This window comes from Ciconia boyciana, chromosome 2, assembly GCF_034638445.1.
Source record: "Ciconia boyciana chromosome 2, ASM3463844v1, whole genome shotgun sequence".
Taxonomy (NCBI): domain Eukaryota; kingdom Metazoa; phylum Chordata; class Aves; order Ciconiiformes; family Ciconiidae; genus Ciconia; species Ciconia boyciana.
The window spans coordinates 145953916-145969586 of NC_132935.1; the positions used below are offsets into that span (position 1 = coordinate 145953916).

Genomic DNA, 15671 nt, shown 5'->3' on the forward strand with positions numbered 1-15671 from the left:
TAGAATTTGGAGTAATTTCTCAGTTTTTCTCTGCTTTAGAGAACTAAGGGAATGAATGGTCATTCCTTTCTTCAGCAGTCCTTACCCCACTGATGTATGTCTTGGCTCCTTAAAAGGAGATACTTAAAGAACAGATTTAAGGCATAACCTTGGAGACAGAAACGTTGCACTCTGTCGTCGTGAAAAAAACCAGCTTGTGCTTTCAGGTTATTTTGCTGCCTTATCAAATTTCATCCTATATGATATTTCTCTGCCCATCATCACTATTGCACCTTAATAGGGACTAAATTAATTTTTATGGCACCTGAGAGCGTCCCCTTCAAGTCAGCTGTCCATGATTGCTAAGCTTCCTAGATCACACATACTCAGCTCAGAATGGACAAAGCATATTCAGAAAACACTTTTCCTAAATAATTCATCCAGTTCTGCCATGTCAGCTCTTACTGGCTTTCTAAAGAAAAGACCAGTGTTGCTTACAGAAATTGCTTTCTGCTTTCCTAGGGAGGAAAAAGCTTGTGAATAAAGCAAGATAAATAAGAAGGAGTAGAAGAGGCACCAGGCAGTCTTCTGTTAACACAGAAAATAATGTTTCTGTTTCTTGTAGTGGTTATTTACAGTGACAGCTGAAAACACTTAATTTGCATAATTAACAGACTGACATATTACCTTTTGATGCATCCAGGGAGATATAATTAGTTGAGAAGCCCTCAGATGCAATGCTGTGATCGGTCACGAAGTACAACGTCATCATGTTACCACCACTAGTGAGAGATGGTGGAATTGATCTTCCACAGTACCTACAGCAAAAAGATGCCCAAATTTGAATGGCAGTACTTTATGAAGCGTCTGTATTACTGGAAGAGGATTCAGTTTTCCTGAGAAGTTCAAACAGCTACGCGTACACAGATCTCTTCTTTGGATGATACAGATCCCAGGCATACACCCTGTATCATGGGACTAAATAGCACACTACGCGTATAAGGGTACAAATCTAACTTGTGTGGCAAAGTCAGAGGAGAAACCATTCATCAAGTTGTCAAATTCTTATTGAAATTATTCTATGCTGTACCTACAACAAATTCTGTTCTTTTGTAGGAGTCACAGTGGCTGGCCAAAGACTAAGGTTGCAAAACGTTCTCCATCATAATATAAGAGTCATTTGTTCCATATTTTCCAAAATACTGCCATGTAAGCCAACTACTTTACAGTCTGTAGCTGCAGCTGGATACTGTTCCCAAGTAGTTCAGATGTTCTTGAATGCTAGGATGGCAAAAAAACCCTGTGTATACCCCAGTTGGCGAAGGGAAAAAAAGAAAAGATTCTTCCCCAAGATAAACTCACTTATCAGGAGAAAGTGAAAACAAAATCCTATAAAATGCAGACTTTGGTTTAGTTTTTGCTGAAATCCAAATGCACAGTCTTTTAAGTAATCTTTCCATCACTTCTGCAAGTGTTTCAAATCACATCTTTTCTGGGGCATATTAACGCTTTTGAACTTATTTCCCACAAATCAAAATGTTAATGGAGCTGGAAAAAGCCAGCTATTGAAACCTGTCCTTAAAAAAGCTGTCCTCTTGACACAAGTTAGTTTCCCCCAGTATAATATTTATTAAATGTGGTTCTCATTCCATGGTCAAAGAGAGAAAGCTGCCTTTACTGTTAGGCAGTGAAATTGCTGCTATTGTTTCCGTAATGCAGAGGCATTAATCTACACACAAAATGTAAGGAAGCAAACTGGATGTCGAGATCTATAGAACAGTGCTCACTCTACAGTAATTCAGCTCTGTAGGCTAATAGACATATTCACCTTCCCAACTTTTGCACAGTGCTGTTGTCATATATTTCAAGATAATCCTTTGTGCAACTATAATCAAATGCCAAGTTAAATGAAGTGAATGTCAGGCGGATAAGGTAGCCGGGTTGAATGTTGATAATCCAGGTACAGTTAATACCATGTGGGTAGACATATGGGTGACCAGGACTTGTAATGGTTCCTTCCGGTCCAGTGAGAGTCTCTCCACATACTGTAGACATTTAAAACATCAGGTTAAATGATATATTTATAAAAAAGTTAGGCACTTATAAAATTGGTTACTTTTATTTCTGAAATTTCATAGTCTTTTTTTCCTCGATGCATACTACACTGTAACTGATTCAGAATTTATCTCCCATTACACCATCATAAATCTTGATGGCCAACTGTTTTCAGTGTACAGGAAAATTTGGAAAATCCCAACACACAAAACAGCAAAAAAATCCTTACCTGTATCTAATGGCCAGTACTCAGCTCTGAAGCCAAGGTTGGTAAGAGAGGAAGCTCTGAATTTGATATAGAGATTGTTCCGTGTAGATTGCACTCTAGATGGTACAGCTGTACCACAGTATTTCTCCAAAAAAGGAGAGTCTGTGTTGTTGCCATCTCTGACCTGAAGAACAGTGTATTCAAAATATCCCATACAAATTTCTACAATATTAAAGTTGTAAGCATAAATGAATTAATAAGAACCATATAAAAGAGATCCTTTGTAAAGTCAAACCCTACCCTTTCTTCAGCACAGTTTCTACTACAGGCACATACTATGCAACCTTATGACTGCCAGAGAAGCACTCTCCCACCCAAAGCATGTCAGATGGAGAAAAGCTGAGATGTTACACCCTCAACAGTAAGTGGCATATAAACCTCTAAAACCAGGTCTGTCTATTTAAAGACACCCGATACTCGTCTCTGATTATCAAAATGGTCATACGATCTTTGGAGAACCAAGAAAAGGTTTGGATCCCATTATGAACCTGGAAAAGCTTTTATAACTGCTGTAAGAAGTCCTTGCCTGTCAAGCAGTTCTGCTTTGGTGGAGATGAGTGTGAGAAGAAACATACAGATAAGAATCTATCTACTGTTAATAGTATATGTGTATTATTCTTTACCTCAATGTAGTCCAAGTCACAAGTGGTTGTATTTCGAATGTTAAAGTCGATAAAGTTAAGAATCACCACTTTGCTAGCTGGCTGGGAGATGATCCACTCACAGGTCTTTGGGTGAGGGGACATCCTGGGATAGTAAGGTGAATGGATAGTGCCTGCTCCAGACAAGGAGCCTCCACAGGCTGCCAAGAGACACTAAGAATCAGTACTTGTGATGAATGGTTTCAAGGAAAGTATGTGATGTCTATCAAATATCACTATGAAATTAGAAGAAAACCACCCCTAAAAACCTGTTGTTACAGCATCTACTACAGATTATCCAAGTAGTATTAAGATCGTATTTAAAAGAACATACTGCTGTAAGTATAGCATAAACATGTGTATACAGAAGGCCAATCTAACTGTGCCCATGAAAACTAATGGATTTGACTCATTTGTTTCACAGACACAGATAGATTTGTTGGTGATTAAGAACTAAAAAATAGGAAAAATGAAAGTAAAAAGATTTAGGCAGAATTATAGCTATATCATCTTTGGTATGTTAGCGGTAAGCAATTTATCATTAATAGAAGCAATGAGGGGTGCATTTCCAAGCATGCAAAGAGTGCCTACAATAGACCTATTGCAGACATCATCTTAGCATTTCCAAAAGTAGCAATAAATAAATAATTTGACTCTATTTTTTTCTTTCCTTTCTTTTGAAGTTTGTCTTAAACCCATTATATGGATAATATAGCAGAGAAATTACTGAAAGTGTCCGAATTACAGATCAGTTCACTGTGCAAAGCACCAGTTCCTCTTACCAACTTGATAAATGGCCCTGAAGCTAGCCCTTTGCACAGAAGAATCAGACTTGAACTTGATCCAGAGACTGTTGCTGGTAGAAGTGATTGGAGACATGAGTGTACTATGACAGAATTTGCTAATAAGAGAAGACATCTCACTGTCACCATCTCGAACCTAGTCATTGAAAAGAAAAAAAGAAAAATGTCAGATCATAAAAGCGTTGGGATCTGATATCCAGATAAAATTATAATCTCACAAGAGCTGCTAAATAACAGAAGGAGTAACTATTTTACTTATTTATAAGAGGGGCAAAGAACCATCACAGTAATTGGTACAAGCACATGATTTACGAGAGCTCAAAGGAAGGATCGGATGATCAGTGCAGAACACACACACATGCTACTGAAACAGGACATTAGGATGAAACAGATCTTCTCTATGAACCACAGCTTTAGTACAACCTGGGCCTATGCTTCCAAAAGTGACACCTTTAGTATGAAAGAGACAAGTAAGGTGCTCACCAGTGATAGCTATGAAATTTTTGCCAGCACTAAAATCTGCTGGGGAAAAAAAAGGGATATCTGTGATTTTCTTGCTCTGGCCATAAATCTTCCAGTGATTTTTCAATGGCACTTCTCCAGAACAAGCACATGTCCCATCACACCTATATGTCAATGCAGCCAGACAGCTCACTAACAGGAGATGCAACTCTGAGTCCTTAAAGCAGTAAAGATGTATACTGACGTTTTTCCATTACTTTATCTGAAGGTATGATAATGACATGATAATTATCATGTCAAAGGCATGATAATGACAACGAAGTTATATCAGGGAATCCCTTCCAGCTTTTACCTTCTGCACTGCCACTCTACTGACCTCAATCAATTTGCTAATCAAAGGAGAAATGCATCTTATGTGTTTTCCCAGAAGTTGATTATAAATTGTGATTATCAAGGAGACGAGAAGGGAAAGATGTATTTGCACCTCTGAACTTCAGACCCTGAACCCACAGTCCATGAGTAAGAATAGGTGCATCCAGGGGATGAGGCAGAGCACTGGTATAAGCCAAGGAACTCTGAAAACCCTCTGAGGTGCCCACCTCATTCCAAGAGGCCAGCCAACAAGCTGAAGTCCAAAAAACAGCTCCTCTGCTATTTGCCCAGGCAAAAAAATGCAATTTTTGTCCCAAAGATTCTCCTGAAAACAAAACAGCTCTTTTCTGCTGTAAAAGTGGTGGTAGCTCATGTAGCTGGAGCTGCTTTTAAATGCACCTATATGCTGTCAACCCCAAAAAACCATTCCAGTGAAATCACGGGCAAAGACAGGAACATCCAGCTTTCAGGTCCCCTCTCATCACCTCTTCTTTCCTCCGCAGCTGTATTCCTCCATGGGCTGAGAGAGAAGGCAGGAAACCCTCATCGGTGCCCTGGTGAGTAGGCAGTGGCTGGCCTGCTTGCCCAGCTTTGGCAATCCCAAGCTGGTGAGATGGCTTTCTGACTAACAGATATTTTTAATTTCCCTGGAACCTAAGTTTAAGGTGACAGAATTATTCTGGATTTACGGAGGAGCAACTAAGATCAGAATTTGTGCCGGAATATTTAGAAAATCTTTGGACAGCAGTGAAAGTTTCCAGAACTATAGTTCACAGGAGTTTACATTTTTTCTTGAGCTGATTCTCCTTACATTTTTGGTTTATAAAGCCCAGGAAGTAGTGATAAAAATAACAGGTTCTCTAAACCATGTGAGTAATGTCTCCTATTGCCAGTTAGAAGGATGGCATGGAAAAGGAGCCACCTTGGCTAACACCTTACCGCTGCAGCACCATGTCACAGTCTTTCTTAAATAAGTTTTATTGCCCCTAGTTTCTCATTGCAGATCCCTGGTCCCAGGCTGTTCCTTTCTCAGTGAGAGACTAAACGTCCCTCCTTGAGCAAGTGCCTGTGAGCTGTGTCTGGTCCCTGCAGAAACTCTGCAGGTTTCCTGGTATCACCAGGGATGGGAATAATCTGCACCTTTTCAAAGTGACAAAACAATTGTCAGACAGTGACTTTTAAAGTAACTTAAACACCCAAAAGCTATCTCCCTAGCTGAACTTCATTATAAAACCCAGTGAGACAGTATTTTAGAAAAGCATATGTGAAAATCAGGCCTTGATAAAAGAGCACGGTGCTTTAGTCATACCAACTGTCCCACTCAGAAAATGTCGGCCCTGTTTCTCTGCTCTGGGCTGAGCCACCGAGGGAGAGAGCAGGAAGAAGAGGAGGACAGAAACACAGGGAAACTGAACAGCTTGTGACTGCTCAGCAAACAGCGAGGTAAATGCCTTGCTGAACTAATACAAACTGATTGCGTTCAACAGAAATGGTTTTGTTTCTCTGTCTGCTGTGAATTTAGCTGCTGTTCTGCCAGCAATTAGGCAAGAGGAGTACCAGGCCAAACAAACAAAAGCTGTCTGTTTTCATTAAACACACTTCCCCTCTCATTTCAGAAATTAATTACACTTCATTCCAACCAAAGTCTGAATTAGAGGAGGAGGGAAGGGAACGATGTCAGCACAATAACATCTTTTAAAAACAGATTAACTGGACGGAGCTCACAGGGGCCTATTCCTCGCTTGGTCAGGAAGAGATTAAGCACAAAACCAAACGCCACTGCCACGTAACTGCGTGGCCGGCAGCGCAGGACCCAGCTCTGCACTGGGGCCGCAGGGCTTGCTCCCACCTGCTTCAGCTGTGGCGGCACCTTCGCTAATCAACCGGGTGTCTGTGCCCAGTTTGTTTTACTTCTGTTTAGCTCTGTGCAATACAGCCACAGTTTTATACAGACAGACAGTCATTCCATGTAGGATGAGGTATTTATGACCGTATGGAGAAATACAGGCCAGGTACGACAGCAGACGCCTTGAGACGTGGCAAGTTGGAGCGTGGCCAGAGGAGAACAGGGATGGGGTGACAGAAGAAGGGGCACGGGCCACCGACATGAAGAGCTTGTCAGGCCCTGAGGGCACCACCAGGACTCACTGGCCCAGCCTTGCCTCCTCTGGGCCCTCCGCACCCTGCCCATGGCCCAGGACCCCATGCTGGCCCCCCAGGGCCGTGCGTCCCTGCCCCAGCAACACTGCAGCAGGGCTGGTCTCCAGCTCTCCACAGCCCTGCCCTGCCCGGCCATGGGCTCTGCTGAGCCGGGCCCACCCGCAGGTCTACGTCCCAGCCTGACCTTGGCCCATCCCTGTCCCCAGGGAGGTGTCCCATGCCTGGGGCTGCCCGGCTCCCTGGCCAGGACTGGGATGGGTCCTGACTGTGAGACCCTGTTCTGACCCTCCGGGGAGCCCCCCCGGCCCCCAGCCAGCACAGCACCATGCCAAACCTCGCCCGCAGTCCGTTAAAGAAATGCAGACCTGGAGCTGACAAAACTGGGTTTAGGGATGACAAACAAAATGAAGAAATGGTATCTAGTGCACTTAAAAGGCACACTGTAGTGGTAAATTCAGATGAAACTTGAAGCTGCAGACCAATGAAGAGAAAGCTAGGTGTAAAAGCAAACATAAAAATCACCTCAAGTGGATCCCAGTTAGTATCAACATTACTATTGTATTATTACATTTTCCATATAGAAACATTCTAACTGTACTATTATTTTTTCTATAATAATTAGATTTAAACTAATAACAATTCTTCAGTTAGACTTGTAAGATTTCAGTTATGCTAACAATAAACTGCTGACTTTACATGTGTATATATGTACATATGTATGTATATATAAATATATATATGGTGTGCTTCCTTTTTGTGCCAGAACAAGATTTTCCATATAACACCATGACACCAGAAAATGCTGCGTAATGGCTATGGCATTATTTCTATTTTTCTTGCATTTGGCATGCATTTACCAAAAGTCCAAACTCCACCTTAATCACGTACAGCCGATTAAGAATTAGTGTTAAGCTAGACAGATTTTCTTGTTCTCTTATCTTTGCTTCATTCCAAACATACAGTCCTGCTCTTTTAGCCCATGTGACTTTTGGACCCTAATAAAGTGGTATACTTAGTCCTTTGATTAACACCTATTTCTGCAGTGGCTCTTGGGTCAAAAATTATGTGGCATGGTTTTGTACACACATGTAATCAACCTTTCATATCAACTGGTTAAGAGACGTTACCTCAATATAATTTGATGAACAACCAGTGTGACTCTCCATCTCCATATGGGTGAAGTTGACGTATATTTTTTCACCCTCTGGCTGTCTGATAATGTAGATACATTGTCGGTTGTTGATATAAGGGTTAGGCCAGAAAGGGGATGTGATAACCCCTTCACTATCCGTGTAATTTCCTCCACAACTTGGATCTGCTGTATTAAGAAAAAATATATCAATTGAGATATTCACAAGTATGGTAACTTTTTCGGTTTAGGCTGCCTGTACAATGGCTGCAAATCAAAGAGGATTTCTGTATTATTAAATAGCAAGCATTAATTACATCCATTCATGTTTTGTGGGCTATATCTTGGGAATGTCACAGACCAATCTTTAATGCTGAATTTTACTTACCAGGAGATGTTGTATAGAGAATGTGGAAGCCTTTATCAGTAACTAAGTCATCAGAGTGAAAGTGAATCCATGCATATGGACCAGTGGTTTGGAGTGGGGGTGGAGATCCAGTGTTACAGTATTTACCAAGGACAGGGTCTTGTGGAAGAAGACCATCTCGAATCTAGACAGAATGATAGATCAGCATTTAGAATTATTAGATGTGTGCCAACTGTGAACAGTACCAACACTCTTAAAGTTATCTCGGGGGCCCCAGGAGATATTGTAGATGGTGGGTGGAGGGAAAGCTCATAGGAAGTTTCCTCCAAACACACAGGAACCAAGAAACAGACCCACCAGCATAGCTGTGATGGTGCTCCTAGGAGAGTCATCAAGGGTTTTGTGAAAGGGAAAGAAAGTATTAGGAGATCTACTGTTGAACTGTTTTCCTGAAATCATGCTCCGCATTGCACAATTTTGGAGAACATGCTATTCCAAACCAGCTTCTCATTTCCATGACTGGGTATTGGTGAATTCTGTAACCATTACTTTGCACGTGGGAAAAAGCCCTAAGCCCACACATCAAGTTATGGGCTGTACTATAATATTAATCTATTAATCTTAGATCCCTTTCCCTGATAGTTTACCTTAGGCTGATTATTTCTCTGTGGGTTGACATTTGACAAGGAGTTTGGAGACTGAACTTTGTAAGAAAGTGAATGCTTCCCACCATGTATTTGGCCTGAATCCCATCCTCTTTAGTTGCAAGACTTCCACTGATGTCAGTGGAGCAGGATCTCATCCCCTTTCTGTTATACTGCCTGTATCTGACTGTGCATTGATGGCTGGAATAAGTAAGTACAAATGAACATTTCAATCCAGGACATAATTTTCAAAGAGTCCCTTCTGTACGTACAAAAAGTTTTGAAATATCTTGTTTTGCAATAACATAGCCATAAAATGTTGTCATAATCCACAATTACACTTTACCTCTAAATGGTCATAACTGCAGTTTTCATGGTGTTCTAGGCTTAGTGTGCCAAAAGCAAATGTGATGAGGCGGCCAGGACTGGTTGAGATGGTCCAGAAACAGTCTCTGTTTACAGGATAGTTACCAGGGTATCCTGGAGAGCTTATCGAGCCATAAGTACCCGTCAGCTCACCACCACATTCTAACAGAAAAGAAACATGGAAGAGCACAGTCTTTAACACCACATGTCAGGTCAGAAGATGAATTCTCCTGTAGTGTCAAAGCTAGGTACCACTTTGGGATCCAGAATAAATTCAAAAACAAAGATCAAGCCAAACAAACCAACAAGTTACTTCTTTCTTTAAATTTTACAATTAATTCTGCAACTCAATTATAAAAGCACAACTCCAAGTATTTCCTGATTTGCACAGTAAAAGAAAGATTCTTTCCCAGTTATGATGGAAATATCTTTAGGAGAATGATCAAAAGTACTGTGTTTTGGATTGGATTTACAAGATTAATCTGAATTTCTGTACTTTGTAAATAGCCTCCATGTTTTATCCTCGCACAAGACTGTTTTCATTTTTTAAAAATGTCAGTTACAGGGAAGGCTGTTTTATATACCTGTAATAAAAAATCCATCCCTCTCAGCATAACAGTTGGGAATGATAGGGGTAACTTGTGCATTATACCTAAGGAATAGCTAGTTTAGTCACATCTATACCTCTCTCCCTCTTTGCTTTTTTTGGTTTTTTCCCCAAAAAGATCTGTTTTCACTTTTCAGTATCCATATTTGTCAATTAGTAATTATCTATCTAATAATGTCAACTGAAAGAAAAAAAACCACCAAAAATCACATTAAAAGCATTTCAATAAATATTTCTGGAAATAAAGAAAATGTTCCCTCCCTGAATTTTCTATACTTTTTTTACTCTCTGGTTCTTTCAAAGACACAACCCAGTGCATAATTTTGTTTCTAGACAATGCACAGAACATTGAAGTGAGCTTGATGTTGCATAAGATGATTTGGGATTTATCTCTAGAAATGCCCTGCCAGGCCTCCTGGAAGAATCATGCAAGTGGCGTTACCAAGAATTCAGGCAGAAATGTACAGCAAATCATACCAAAAATCTCACAGATAATTTAAAATCAAATTCCCAACAATCTATCGTGTTTGGAAAGCATGGTTCAAACTCTTTAGCCTCTTGTAAATTGTCAGTGGCAAAAAAAGGTAACTTGCTTGCTCAAAGCACTAGATACTTCTGTGAGAAAAGAGAAGTAAGAACGGTATCTCCAGGAACACATGCTCTTTGGGGGATTCCTCACAGGAGGTATAAAACAGCCTTAAAAAACAGCAGAAAGTTATTCCGGCAGAGGCCTAGAGTTGGAGTTTAAATATTTTAAAGTGACATATATGTCTACATTTCAGACTCACTCCCTAGTAAAATACTGCCCTACTGCTCCTAATGTTTCCTAATCAAAGGAAATAAGTCATTCATGTTGCTCCAAAGCGATGAAGATGCTAAATTCCTTGCCATTTCACCAAACTTACCAGGATCCCGAGATTCCCACTGAACAGTAAAACCTCCAGCTGTAATGGTGTGGTTTGAGTAGAACCAAAAATACAGGGAGTTGTGGGAGCTGAAAAGCTCTGCAGGAGGTGAGGAGCCACAGTATTTTCCCAGCATGTGCATTGATGCTGAAGGCCCATCATGGATTTGAAGGAAGTCTGATTTACACTCATTACTTGCCTCCAGTTGGAAGAATGGGAAAATAATACGCAGAATCTAACAGGAAGTAACAAAACAAGAAATCTCTTTTTCTCCATCTGCTGAGACACTGTTTATGCAGTAACTCTGTATAGAGCAGATATATGTGTTCATGCAGCTGTGAGAATCTATGAGGTTTGGAGCCATTATGCCATTTCCTGAAAAGTTCCAGGACAGAAGAAGATATTACAGAATCTTAAGGGTCAAAAGGAAAGAGAGAAGATAGATAGGAAAGAATATGGACAGGGAAGTTGTCTGGAAAGAACATTGATTCTATAAACTAATAATTGAGACCATTTGCCCGTGTCTGTTATATATGTGAAATATATATATGTATATATTTCAAGCCATGTGAAAGGCTTGAAATACAGCATAAAATACTTATTCCAGGTTTCCCATGGCAGTTTTCTCATCAGATAATTAACACTTCTCATCCTTGCTGTGGTTGAAAGTATTGTCATGGGAGTTAAAAAAACGAAATGATCTTTGTTTGCACATATAAAATCAGTGTCTCATAAGCCCACTGTAGACACTTAGTGACATACACAGTTTTATGTATGTTCAGATTCCTCACTGATGTGCTTTAATATAGCTCTGCTGAAGACAGTAGTGGCTCTCAGGCTTAAAGCTGAGGATATGTCACAGACATATATATAATGCTGTAAAAACCACTAGCAATCACTGGTTTATAAAACTACTTAATTCGTTCCATGAAATGTCAAAAATAGATCAAATATTTAGATCCCAAGTAAGAAGTCCCATGCTAAAGTGTGAAGTAGCATATTTTGTAGTTGTTATTTATAACACAAGTGGAATTGTTAGTTGCAGATCAGAATCTGAATATACATTTGAGTGCAACATTTAAAAATTAATCCTTAAAAAAATTCAAATGCTGTTATTACACAAAGCCATTGACAATATGAATTAAGCATTCCACATTTCTGGTGCTCAGAAATCAGAAACATGAAATTGTTCTGGGGCCACGAACCAACTGTGGAGCCCATCAGAGCAGAGCTTTTCTCATGCAGCTATTCACAGATCCCATTCTGAAGCAATGTAAAACAGGCACCTTCTCCAGCTGGTGGTAGGTGAATAAATTCTAACCCTCAGCTGCACAGGAAAAACCAGGCAAATTCTTAGGCTAAGGAGCCTGAAGGCTTGTAAGGATCTGAAACTCATTCTTTTTGAAAAACTATTTATTCTGAGGGGATTGGATGACAATATCGGAATATGTGGCATGAAGATGGTCATGTTTGCTCTGATGAGATGACGGGTCCTGCAGAGTGAGGGTTTCTTTAACCTGAACTCTATTTTACCTTGTTGGGATTAGTTTGAATAACCCAAGCACAGCTGACCCCACTGTTGTACCGCTGGCTGTTTGGGTCGTTAGGGTATCTGAAAGTCCCCCTGGAGCCTGAGAGATAACCTCCACAAACTGCAGAAAGAGAGAGAAAATTAAACGGATTAATTTGTGCTATCACTATACAGACTTAAACAAAACCTAACTTTCTTGCATAGCTTTGGCTTCCTAAACATGTAAAACAAGGGTGAAAGATTCTTCTATAAAAGACTCCTCAGGATTTCCTCTACAGTGGAATGACATCACAAAAAATAAGCAAAATTACTCCCTGAGAGAAAAGTAGTTCCTGGAAAAGGAACAAAGATTTTCAGCTGGAATATGTGGATACTGACAAAATATGTTGATTCTGTCTCAGGAAAATGTCCATAAACTAGTTTGTTTCCAGAAGGCTACCTCCAGATTGAATCTTTAAATTTTACACCTACAATGAAATAACATTTTGAAGCTAACATGATATAAAACTGTCTTTCTCAGTAGTGCTGCATCATTGAAGTTACCCTTCAGATGTTTTATTGTCCCATTTGTTCTTTTTGGTCAGATTTCTGGGCCTGATAATACTTCTCATGATATACTGTGGTCTCTTCTCCCACTGAGCCATTCAATGAATGGGAGCTGTGAACTGGGAATCCCAAACAGCTACAGAAGAATATGTCCATAAAGCACCTAAAATACAGTGCACATATAGCTACAGTGTACAACAAGCAGCTGTAGTTTAACATTGAACTGATGCTAAAGAAGTATTCAATTCCCAGCAAATTGAAGTATTTTGTTTCAAGGAGCGGTAAAAAGAATATAATTTTGTTTGAAGTGTCCATCTAAAACATCTCACTATTTCTCAACCAGATTCAGAATTACTGTCATAAAATGTATTATTGTTCCCTTGATTAGGAAATAAAACAGAAGTTGATACATTATAATTTCTCACTGGATAAAATCTGGTTTTCTCTCTCTTCTATTATGAATGGTTAAAAATCATTTTTTTTCCACATGTGCTTAATAATAAAACATTAGTAGCTAGATATGTAGGGGAAATAGGAAAGAGCCTGAAGTAGCTCTAAAATAGAGCAGATTTCACAGAGGCTCAGTGAAAGTTTTACATTCTGTAAAATGTAAAAAACTTTTCACAGATTGAAAAGTTCATCTGCTTTCTTCACAGCAACCTGCAATAAATATGAGCCATTTGACAGATGGTTGCCACAGGGACGCTCACTGGAATGCTATCCTGACCTTGTTTAATTAAAACTAATGGCAAAAAAATCCCAAACAAACAGAAAAAGTGATATTAAGAAGAAATGATAAAGGCAGGACCTTGCAGTCACTCTATAAAACTGAGTCCCCCATTTTCATGGATAACATTTCTTTCATTAAATTTCTGTTTGAAAACCTTTTCTGGCTTTTTGTCTTGACTAAAAATGTCAGGACCTCTCAGCTTCGCAACAATGAAAGAGTATGCACAAAAGAGAAACTTTAATATATTCTCTTGTTCTCCTTATATCAGATCCTCTTTCCCAACCAGCTTACCAGACCACTTTCTCAGGGACAGGGATCTGATTTTAGGATGCCTGGCATCTAGTCAAGGCCAGTGGGCCTGCAGATTAACTTCATTGTTATGCTCCTACTGCTAAACATAGCAGCTATAAACAAAACTCATGGAAAACTCTGACTTCAAGGGACTTCAAGGGACCAACGAGAAGAGGGCTGTTTTTTTCCATCATAACTTGGTTCTTATTCACATATTAATCTTATACACCAAGCATCTACTCGCTGAAGCCTGGTGGCCCATTTCTCCTGGGGAGGAGGTCCTGGCCATACCTTGCTGGGCAGTCTGGCATTGTGGTCCTGTCCAGGTGCTGGTGCACTCGCAGGAGTAGCCATTGACCCCATCGGTGCAGCTCCCCCCGTTCTGGCACGGGTTGCTAATGCATTCGTCAATGTTCTCCGTACAATTAGGGCCTGTCCAGCCCGCATTACACAGGCAGAAATATCCAGAGATCATTGCCTACAGGTATAAGCAAATGCAATAAACTTAATGAGCATGGATCACCTAAAGGAATCAACGTAGTTGGCAGAAGGACTGATATTTACACTTACTTTATGTGGAGATATGAGAGCAAAGAAATAAAACCTTTGGAATTTAATGGCCTTGGTGGTCGCTGGTGAATACCAAAATAAACCTAATGGCTAATCAGATTATCTAGCTCTTTGCTTTTTCTCTTAAGTTATTTCTTTGCAGGGCTCTTTCAAATTACTTTCTAAAAAGTCAAAATCTGTATTCATTTAGCCATTCAGAAAACTGTTTGCTTGGCTTTGAAATGATCACCCTAGAAACAAGTAAATCATATTATCTAAACCTTATAAATAGCAAGTCAAGATAACAGTGGTAGAAATCATTTCTCTCAAGCCTGTTCTCTGGGAAGTCTGCACTGCAGTTATGTGGGCTGTTAACTTTCATTTTCACCCTGAGGGATGTTAAATGGGAACCATTTCATTGCCTTCTCTGCATTATTCCTTATTCTGTATGTCTCTTCCATTTCTTTTGTCTCAACCTTTACTACTTCTCTGTATAATCAAGTCTTTTGATATCTCTAACTTTTTAATTTCGTATGTCCTCTTTCCTTATATTTCTTGTTTTATAGACATGATTTTTTCAGGTAAAGCAGAACATGGTATTCCAAGGTACATGCTAACAATCCCAGCTTTGATGACATACAATCAATGTGCTGTAGTCTCTATTTCCTTTTGCATTCTCTGTTCATGTCCTCCGTGTCCTGAACAGAGATTTTCAGTATGATGGAAGAGGATATTGGTGTGTATTTAGGGCTCCAAATGCTGCTTTAGAAGGCAAAAAGGTGTTTTCTGATCTGCATTGCCTGATATTTAATTAACATTACATTTCATCTGTCATTACGCTGGCCAAATATAGCTCTGCTGTTCCTCTATTTTATTAGATGCTTCCGTAGTCACATTACTGAAGTATCTGACTGTGTTATTATCTTTATGTAGCAGTTTGTAGCCATGATTGCCTGCGGTTGTATATTAGGATATATTTAGGGGAAGACGTCATATCTTTTAATAGACTGACTAAAATAAATAGTTTCTAAATAGTCAGAAAAAGTAGAGTAGATCTGGGCACAAAAGGCCCTTTAAATATCTGAGTGAAAAGACAATAGGTACCTACAGAAGAGAGAGTGAGGAATGCTGGTAAGGGGTGGAATGGAGGTGAGGGCATCATCTTCTTTCACACAGAAAATGGGAAAAGGGAAAGGTAGCATATCATAGAATCACAGAAACATTTAGGTTGGAAAAAAACCTTAAGATCATTGAATCCCACCATTA

The 15671-nt window shown here is 39.7% G+C and overlaps 1 protein-coding gene across 1 annotated transcript in view; it reads right to left on the minus strand.

Moving 5' to 3' along the window:
* Positions 1 to 15671, minus strand: part of CUBN (cubilin) — a 147601-nt gene that overhangs the window by 118924 nt on the left and 13006 nt on the right. The window contains exons 12-22 of the mRNA XM_072854386.1: positions 14148 to 14334; positions 12292 to 12410; positions 10759 to 10993; positions 9227 to 9408; positions 8258 to 8420; positions 7868 to 8058; positions 3726 to 3882; positions 2926 to 3104; positions 2264 to 2426; positions 1808 to 2024; positions 667 to 797 (exon numbers count right to left, since the gene is read on the minus strand). Of these exons, the coding sequence (XP_072710487.1) occupies positions 667 to 797; positions 1808 to 2024; positions 2264 to 2426; positions 2926 to 3104; positions 3726 to 3882; positions 7868 to 8058; positions 8258 to 8420; positions 9227 to 9408; positions 10759 to 10993; positions 12292 to 12410; positions 14148 to 14334 (1924 nt within the window). The remainder of the gene's footprint in view (positions 1 to 666; positions 798 to 1807; positions 2025 to 2263; positions 2427 to 2925; positions 3105 to 3725; positions 3883 to 7867; positions 8059 to 8257; positions 8421 to 9226; positions 9409 to 10758; positions 10994 to 12291; positions 12411 to 14147; positions 14335 to 15671) is intronic.